The following is a 10,198-nucleotide window of genomic DNA, read 5'->3' on the forward strand; positions in this document are numbered from 1 at the left end:
ATATGATTAATTTTAAATATATTCTGTCCTTGCTCATGTGGATTAAAGAAGGTGCATTGTTGGAGAAACAGACTCTTTTCCTGGACCATCCTCTCTAACATCACATGCTGGTTGCTGGAGTAAGTTCTGTGCCAGACATTGAAACATTTCATGCAGTGTCAGAGACAAAGAACTTGTATTTTCTGTTATTTCTCAGATTAAAAATACTGAGTTAGTTACAGAAGACAAAATCAATAATGTAATGATAATATTATAGAACTGGTTACATTACTACACCTTCTACAATTCATTTAAAAGGTATTGCAAGACAAATTTCCCTTAAAAAGAAATGAAAATAAAGAACTATTTTTATACGGTGTGTTTCATGATCCCAGAATGTCCCAAAGTACTTTATATCCACTGAAGGGCTTTTTAAGTGTGGTCATTATTTTAGATTTGAAACATGGCAACTAATGTTTGCACATCAGGGTCTGAAAGATTCATATGCATAAATGAAATAATGACTAGATATTGTTTTATAAGAACACATGAGTTGAAATGGTGCAGACATTAGGGAGATTCCCTCACTGTTCTTCCAAGTAGTCCCATGGGATCTTTTGTTTCTACCTAAGAAGGCAATCAGTGCCTCACTTGTTTGTCCCATTCAAAAGACAGGAGCTCTGACAGTGTAACCTTACCCCAGAAGATCAATTCATTACTGTTCAGCTGTGAAGTATAAGACATCGCGGTTCCACAACTAACCATTTACATTCAAATAAAAGTATAATTTCTTTAGGTTTAAATTGTCACAGGGGAAAGTGTGGCTTAATGATTCTACTTTCTATCTGTTTTTTTTCCAATAATTGAGTGATTGATTCAAAGACAACAATCATAGTACTGTTTTAATTTTATATCTAAGCTCAGAAAAACTGAGGAAACCAATGTAACATATCAAATCAGATCACCAGCGATGAGGAGAAATCAGAAGCTCTCCATAATCATTTAAAAGCAATAGAACAAGCACACTGACAAAGGGTCAGTTAGACTCGAAACATCAGCTCTTTTCTCTCCTTACAGATGCTGCCAGACCTGCTGAGATTTTCCAGCGTTTTCTCTTTTGGAGAACATGCACACTATGCAGGCTATCAAATGTCAATTGTATAAGCATTATAGCAAGAAGACATTAATATGATGTTACATCAAGGTATGACCATCATAAGATCTGTACATTTAAAATCATATGATTTGCTTTTGAATCAAAAGTATCAGAGAAAAGGAAAAACATGTTATCTAGATCTCTCTCCAGGCCTGTTTTCTACTTGTTAGAGCAGTAGAACTCAATGGAAGGCATGGGGCCTGCTCAGACATATTAAAATCCCAAGGTAGTATATTATGGACTGATATATTCCACTGATGTTACCCAATTTTTATGGAGTTACTTTCACGGTACAAAATAAATTGCTGAGCCTTCACATACTTTGTTTCTATTTCTGCTTTCACAGTGGTAGATTTTCCTGATTTTAACAAAGACCATACAGTAAATCAATCTGTGCAACAGCTAATTAGCAATACACCAGTCAGTAACTGTGATCTCCAGAGCAGTGTCACAACACCAATGTGATACCAAACTTTCACAGGCATAGTTTTATCTATTGCAAATTGCACCACATGACCAGATGTTATATGGTTGGTGACAGTCAAACTTTGCCAAAAAGGGAAGCAAAAATCTTAATTAAAGACAGCAATGCACAAGCACTTCACTGCGCTTCATCTTAAAATGGCAACATCCAACATTACTTTGCCACTGCATAATCAGAATAGCATATGGATCACACTGAACAAAACACCTGAACAGCTTGTGGCCCTGAATAGACATAACAACACCTTTCTTTATTTATTTGATGAAAGTCAACCTAACACACTCTGCAATATCTGGATAGGAAAAGGTTTTCTGCAGTTGATGTTCGAGAAGTCTAGATTCTTGGAGTAGAAAAATCAGTGAGTGCAATCAGTGACATATAGAGTAGAAGGGTACATAGGAACCAGCATAGGAGCTGGATTTCTCTTACTGAGAATCCCTAATGAACTACCAGTGACAGAGGCTTTAAGAGTCACGCTAAAAGCACAGAGTCACCATCAGACGCAGCATAACAAGTAGCTGCAGACACGGAATCAGTGCAGGTAATTAAAAAGTGGTGATTGTAGGGAACTGTATAGCTGGATGAGTACTTCTGCAGATGTTATCCAGCATCCTGAATAGTATGAGATTTCAAAAGAAGAATGTTCGGAAAATCGAAGAGAAAATGCAAAAGGTTCTAGAATAGGAGACCAAATTACCGCAGGCATGTGCAAATTATTAATGCAGACAGAACAAGATTCGCACTCTGCGAAGGGCTCTAAGCAGTAAAGTTTTAGATTAAGGACATGAACTATCTCTTTAATGATGAGCAGTTATCTCCAGATTTTGTCCAGTGCCACATTCATTCTCCAGACAGTGGGAGAAAGTTCCTGATGGAGAGACTGTCAACATGTAATAGCTTCTGAAAACATGGCACCATATTACCTATTTAGAAAGATAAAGTAAAAAGGAGAAGACCTAGTACTTATAGAAGAAAACATAATCACAGTAGGGAAAAGGGCCAAAGCTACCTTCAGGATATAAACAAATCCACATGGATAGAGATAAATAACAATAGAGGACAAATCAGAATGAGAGGTTTAGGCTACAAACCACCTAAAATGAGAAAGGGGAGTAGGAAGTATGAAGTAATACATGAAATAGAAAGAAGTGGGGTGAAGAATGTAAAATCAATAAAATAAAGTAACATCATGAACAAGTTTGTCTATCCTGATATTAATTTGGACATGGAGGTAAGTAAATGGTTTAAGGGAATGGAGTTCCACAATATGTATTTTTAAGTCAATTTGCAAAAAATTGCAACAAGCAAAGATTTCCTCCTGGATCTAGTAATAAAATTGAATAATAGAATAAAAACAGAAAAGGTAAGACATCAGCTGGTCAGTAATGAGCAGAATATCACACTGTAAGAGGATAATACAAAAGGGCGTAAGCATAGTGAAAGGCAAGTTAATAAATTGGAGAAAAGCTAATTTTGAAGGGATGACAATAAAATTTAGGAAAGTAAACTGAGCAAGGAAATTGGCAAACAGCAATGCAGGAAAACAATGGGAAACACTGCGGTTAAGTCAATGAGTATCTTTAAGACAGAAATAGATAGGTTCTGATTACAAAGGGAATTAAAGATAACAGGGAAAAGTTAGGAGAATGGGGTTGAGAGACATATTAGTGATGAATCAAATGGCAGAGTCGACTTGATGGGCTGAATAGCTTAAATCTTATGGTCTTACATCTAAAATAGTGCTTAACATGATGCAGGAAAATATATATCACACTAAAGTGAATGAATAAAGGATATGGTTCTGAAGGGTCAGAATGAGACACTTACTAATTACATAGAGAACAGAAGAGTCCATTTTCCAATGAGTTTTTAACTGTTTCATGTTGTGTCAGAGTTAAATCAACTTCTTGTCAGGATTAGTTTGCACATTTTTGAGTTTTGGATTGGAAACTTGAGTGCCGTCTTGCACTGGGACAGAAATAATCTCTTGATATCCGCAGGCCAAGATGTTGAAAAGGTAAGAAGGAAGACAGAGAGGAACTATCAAATAAAATTATCATGAATCATAAAGCAAAAATTGAAAACATTCAACAGGACATTGATAAATGAAAAGATGGAGTAGAAATAGGAATGTTAGGGGAGAGAATGAAGGATACTCGAGTAATGATAAAAAGCTGGCAAAAAAAATAACTGATTATTTTACTTCGGTGTTAACTAAGCTGATAGAACAGTTAGGCATGACAAGAAATAATGAGATGTGTAATGAGATACATGTATTTAAATTATTTTAAAATGCAAATGTATTGAATGAACTAATCAAACTGAAAGAGGATGAAGTCTTTGGTCTGAATGAATTAGTTCAACATATTTTAAAGGAATCTAAGGAAAGATAGTAGAGACGTTACTACACAGAATTAATAATTCATTAGGAAAAGGTATAATGCCAGAAGACTGGTGAATAGCTAATGTAATTCCTATTTATAAAAAGAGGGACATGCTCAGGGAATTACAGAGCAGTCAGCCTATATCTGGGGTTGAAAATGTAATGGAATCTCCACTATTAGAGAGAATAGAAGAACATTTCAAAAAGAAAATTGCAATGTTAAATAGTCAACATGAATTTCAAAAATGGAAAACATTACTTGACTAACTGTATTGATTTTTGTTGCGGAATAATGGAAAAATAGAAAATGGTTCATTGGTAGATGTAATATATCTGTGCTGTCAAAAAGCCTTCAATATGGTGCTTCTACATAGCTTAATGAATGGGGTCAGAGATTGCAGAATCAGGGACTTACGGCAAAATGTAACTGGTTTCAATATAGAATTTGGAGGGTAAGAGCAAATGACAATTTTGCAATATGGAAGTAGTTAGGAAGCGGTGATCTACAAGGGTCAGTAGGACCATTGTTGTTCACTATTTACATAAATAATTCAGACTCTGGAATCAAAATTGCAACTTCTAAATTTGTAGATGACACTGAATGATCACTGAGGGAAATTGCAACAAATTAAGGAGAGCATTAATAAACTTGCAAAAAGTACACATAATTGCAAAATGAGCTTCAACATAACAGTACACTTAGGTATGAAGAAGAGGGTGATGATTTATTACCTGGAAGGTGCAAGTCTATGTGGAGGTGGAGGAACAAGGAGATCTCAGAGTACAAATACATCATTCAGTAAATGTACACAACTTAGCAAGGCCATTATATGATAGCAAACACAGTTCTAGTCAGAATATTATCAAGAGGGTATAGAAGCATTGGCGAGAGTGCAGAGATTTGTAAGAATCATACTTGAACTGCTGGAAATACTTGTCATGAAAAAATGAAAATGTTTGGACCTCTCCTCCTGAATAAAGATGAACTAACTTAGGTCTTAAAAACATGGTAGTACACAGAATCACCTATACATGAAGGGAATGTTTCTGCTTATCTATAGGCCATCAATATAAGATAGCTACCAAGAAATCAAATATGGAACTCAGAAAGAACTCTTTTACTCAAAGAGTGATGAGAATGTGGCACTCTCTACCACAGAGAATGGTTGAAATAAATCAATTATTTTAAGAGGAAGTTTGGGAGACAAGACTGGAAGATTAGGAAGATAGATTTATATGAGAAAAATGGGAGAATGTTCAAGTGTAACATATATGCCAGAATGGACTGTTTATGTCAAAAGACACAAACCTTTCTTCACTTTATATCCTACACACAACTGGAAACATAGTACCTAAGTCAGACCTTCAGATTCCTGAGCCATTAGGATTATGGATAAATGACTTCCATTCAACTGGAAACTTACACATTCTTTCCAAAAAAAAGCAATTAGGAGGGTGGGAAAAGATTTAAACTAATTAGAAAGAGAAAATCATGAAGAAAATAGGTGATGAGATTTTAACTCAGTTGAAATAGGCCTCATGGATCAAGAACCATAAATAATTAACCATTAAAGCACATACCCAAGTTGCTTAACAGTTCATCACTATTCTTTGTTTTCCATCTCAAATCTGATTTCATATCCAAATGGTTACTGTCTATTTAATTCTGTGGGCTTCAGTGTTCATAACAAGTCCGTTATGAATGAATCAGGAAGCAGGATTTCCCTCATTAAGGCTAATGGAATTCTGTAACTTGTAAAGAGGGGCAGAATGTTGGAACTTGCTTTCCATTAGATGTTGGGTTATTTGTATTTTCAACAATGAAAATTTCCAATGTGTTCCAATGGATTTAGAGAAAAGGTTAATAAATAGATTGAGATATAGGTTGCCCAGGATCTGATTGAATAGAAAACAGCTGTGATAGACTGAATGGCATATTCTTAATCCTGTGGTAGTTCTAGGTTGGTTCCATCCAGTATTTCAATATCCCAAGAAATTGACACCAATACTGCTTTCTCCAAATAGTCTGCTAATGACAACTTTGCCAATTGACCCAAATCTAGGGGTCATGAAAAGTGTATGAAAGGGCCAATGATATCTCAGTAGCTCAAACGCTCTTTCATGGAAAATGACCGAAAAACTCGTTTCCCTTGATCTTTTATATCATGCCAAAATGAAATATAAAGTCATATTTTTAATACAAGTTCAATGTAGAATTTGCCAGACTAGATTAATTTGTTTCCATTAAGCTTTAGTGAGTTCCTCGGGCGATTCCGTGAGCCTTATAGACCGGAAAGGCCATAGACTATGTTGGTTGATTTTAGCTGTAATGGGAAGGTTGAGGGAGGGAGCAAAGAGGAAAAGGAGGGATGCAACATGGTCTGACATCACAATGGTGACTAGACTTTCCAAGTGCTTATTTCATTTTCAAATACCCTGACCTCATGAAAAGCATTTTATAAATGCATGTCCTTCCTTAGTTTTATTTTACAAACTGTCTCCACATCCCTCAGTTCAGAGGTTCAATTGGCCATGACTCCAACTCCTGATTGTCACTCGATGTTCCATACTGGAAGTGCACATTGGATAAGGACAGGACTGAATTAAACTATAATGATGGTGCAGGGAGTCACTCAGTGCTGTAAAGGCACACACATTAATAATAGTGAGGAGGAAATTTCAGGAATGAACCTGCCTATACACCTGCCTCCCCAGCGTCTCAAATTGCCTATAGCACTGAATGCAAATAAATTATTATTTAGAAAAATAATTCAAATGCATTAAAACTGCCAAATCATAATTGTCAGGATTCACAAAGAGGAATAATTACATTTAAAGCATGTTTTCGGTAAGTTTTCTTTGTTGAACAATATTTTAACTTCAAATAGGTTGATTAACAAAAACGATGAACTGCAATATTCCATGGGGCATAATACATATCAAGTTAGATATCAACAGAATTCTAATCTTTAATTTACATTTCACTTTATTGGGGAACTGCAAAGGACCACGTCTTGTTTTCCTATGCTGGAGAATAAGTACACTCAAGGCTGAGATAGAAGGAGAAATTGTTAATCATTGAGGGGAATCAGGAAGAAAAGTGGAGAGGAGGATTGTCAGATCACCATGATCTCGTTGAATGGCGGAGCAGACTCGATGGTCGAAGGGCTACTTCCACTCTTAGATTGATGGTTCTATTAATTAGTTTACATTTTATGCATTGCTGTTGCTGTGTTCAAATGATATGTTTATGTTAAAATTTCTAAGAGCTGAGCTCTGTGAAGTGGACGGTACACTGATTGCATTATGACATCCTCTCCACACCTTCCGTTCTCCAAGAAATTAACACTAATCACTTGCAGATGCATGTTGGAATTCAGCACCTCGGACAGCGAAACGCCATGCATCTCCCTCACAGTAAACTTACACGAGCAGTTCACATGTCCAGAGAGAGAGACTGAGAGATTCGCACGTTCAGCATACCTACCCCTCTGGTTATGGGATTGCACAGCCACGAGTTTTGCATAATCTCGGCGGAGGGGGTAGCCGGCAGATGGCACCAACCCCTGGCTCGCCAATCTACGCGATACTGCTGCTTCCCTGTACAGCCCAACGATCAACCTACAGTCACCGCGTAAAGGGGAGGGGAACTTTCCCCAACAGCGGATCACACGCCTCATCTAAAATGGGGTCCACTATCCTAGAGAGAGGGGGAGCAGACACCCATCTACACCACAACAGCACCATTAAAATCGCCCCATAATTCAGAATATCATGCCTGTGCATCCTCACAGATATACATGACTAATAACTGAACAGCCAACGTGGGTTAGAGCCGTCCATTGGATGTAGACAAAACAATGATCACTCACCATGTTAACTTCAGACACCTGGTCAATGCTAGCGACATCTATGTTCATCCCGACACTTACTGGTGGACCTGGATTGTGTGGAAACCAGGGGTGGCGAGTTAAGCACTTGCTACACACATGTTTTTGAACATAGCTTGATGGGGAAGGGGAGGGGGATGGAAATTGATAGATTGAGCACAGAATGCATACCTCCAAAATCCGGTCTTAGGCGAATGTCATAGCCCCTCAGCAGATTATCCACTGTCTCCTTCACAAACGACATGTTCCCGGGTTCATTGACGCTGGAAACGAAACACAAAACACAAGGTGGAGGAGAGAAAGTGTTTTTTGCCCATTGCAAACATCACACAGGATCCGCCGCTCGCTTCCACGCCGGAGGGGTCTTACCTCTGGGCACAGCAGACCACAGCCACCAACACCACCGGCGCTGACAGAACACCAAAGTATCGCCTTCTCTGATATTTCCACATTCCTCGGTTGTTTGGCGTTGCGATTAGTCCGTGGGTTAAAATAGCAAATGTATGGCACAGTGCGGAATAACCCGCAAATCCCAAAGCATCGGCGGAAATTGCAGACCACACATTCACCCGTCCAGTAACATGGCTCGGAAATGATCACAGGAGAACAACAAACAACATCAAAAAAAAACCCCACAACAATTTATCTCGGCGCTGTGAGTTATTTCAATGTTCCTTTCTATCTGCACACGACGCAGTTAATTCTTCCGAGTAAAATCTAGTGATGCTTCAAGGATGGATGCATTTTGTCAAAGCACTGTTTCCTAGGCGGTTGCAGCAAGCTATTTTTCCCCACCACCCACTCTCTCTCTCCCTCTCGATATTCCTCCTCACTCACTCACTCAGTCGAAATTCAGATCTCCACACATTGCCATATTCAGGGGAAAGCTTTTGGGCTGAAGAATTTCTCCCTCCAACACTCACCCACACAACAGACCCAACAACCCTAGGAGTGGGGGCCCCGGGGTGGGGAATAAGGATGGAGACGTGGATAGTGCTCACGACAAACGCATCATTCCCGCAGACACGGCGCTAAGGCAATGGAAACAGCCACAAGGTGGGAACACATCCAGTCTGTTGCCATCCCCAGTTTCCCCACCCCGTAGATTGAGAGAGGAAAAGGGGCTGCCTCGTTCTTTCTTTCTCTCTCTCTATCTACCTATCACCCTACACAGCCAGCTGCCTCCCTCTCTCTGTCCTCGCTGTCTCTGATGCACGCACACGGTTTGGACACGAGTTCCTGGAAATTCAAAGGCTTGGCACACAGCACCAAAAATGTCATGTCTGAGCTGGGGCTATGGGATGAAAATACTCGCCTCCAGCCTCGCCCGTGATTGTAGCGGAGAGCGGATTGACAGCGCCAGTAACCAACCAGGCAGCGAGAGGCGGAGGGGGGTGGTGGGGGGGCTGGTCCAGGGCCGAGAGTCAGTCTCTCCAACCCTGGAGGGCCAGGGTCTGGCTGCCGACCTGATCGGACACCTCAGCCCCGGGAAAAGGGGCGAGCAGGAGGTCTGCAGAGTGGGGGAGACTGAGTTAGATCACTGTCCTCAGCTTGGGGCTTGCATAGCTCCGGTTTAAAAGCAACAACGCTGGTTAAACTTAGCAGGACCGTGGGGAGAGAGGAACAGAGTTAACAATTCGGAGTTTGACTCTCCTTGCCTTCTCCCTGTTTCTCTCTCCACTGAAGCTGCAGCTCAGTTTCCCAAGTGCTCTCTGCTTTTTTTTTTAAGCCGGCCAGCATTTGGCAGTGCCACCTTCAGCTGCCAACACACAGCCCAAAGCATCAACCCACCGGTGTTCAAGAAGCGGGCACCCACTATCCTCAATTAACGATTAACAAACAAAAAAACAATAAATTATCTGAACATCCAGCAAGGAATTTGAGTTTAAAACAATTTAATACAATGCTATTTTAGAAAGACCATTCAAGACCCCTTTGTTGGCGTGTGTGAAAATACTTCGGCTTTCATTTCTTAAAAACGGCATCCATCCGATTTTGTTTAACATTTAACTGCTAACCGTTTAGAAAGTTTCATAAGAGGCGTTCTTAAGCTGCGGGTTTATTGTCTCTGTCACCCAGCCTTCCCGCGGTGTGTTCTGTTATTCTTGCCGCCTAGCTTCAGCCTTATTCATTCTCCACCAATCTCACTGAAATACTGACTGCACCCGGACACTGAGCTGTGTGTGCAGCACCGTCCAACTGAACCACGGACACGCAGGGATCAAGACAGAGTGCAGTCAAGTACAGTCTCCATCTCCAGCTCGAAGCGCGGCTCAAGGGGACAGGTCCCAGGCGCGAGAGAGAGG

The 10,198-nt window shown here is 39.8% G+C and overlaps 1 protein-coding gene across 1 annotated transcript in view; it reads right to left on the reverse strand.

Annotated features, from left to right (window-relative positions):
• gabrb3 (gamma-aminobutyric acid type A receptor subunit beta3) overlaps window positions 1-9,562 on the reverse strand; it is a 312,930-nt gene extending 303,368 nt beyond the window's left edge. The window contains exons 1-3 of the mRNA XM_043692280.1: window positions 8,262-9,562; window positions 8,064-8,155; window positions 7,875-7,942 (exon numbers count right to left, since the gene is read on the reverse strand). Coding sequence (XP_043548215.1) covers window positions 7,875-7,942; window positions 8,064-8,155; window positions 8,262-8,344 — 243 coding nt within the window. The 5' untranslated portion in view covers window positions 8,345-9,562. The remainder of the gene's footprint in view (window positions 1-7,874; window positions 7,943-8,063; window positions 8,156-8,261) is intronic.
• Window positions 9,563-10,198: the final 636 nt, after the last annotated feature.

The sequence above is a fragment of the Chiloscyllium plagiosum genome, chromosome 6 (assembly GCF_004010195.1).
Source record: "Chiloscyllium plagiosum isolate BGI_BamShark_2017 chromosome 6, ASM401019v2, whole genome shotgun sequence".
NCBI lineage: Eukaryota > Metazoa > Chordata > Chondrichthyes > Orectolobiformes > Hemiscylliidae > Chiloscyllium > Chiloscyllium plagiosum.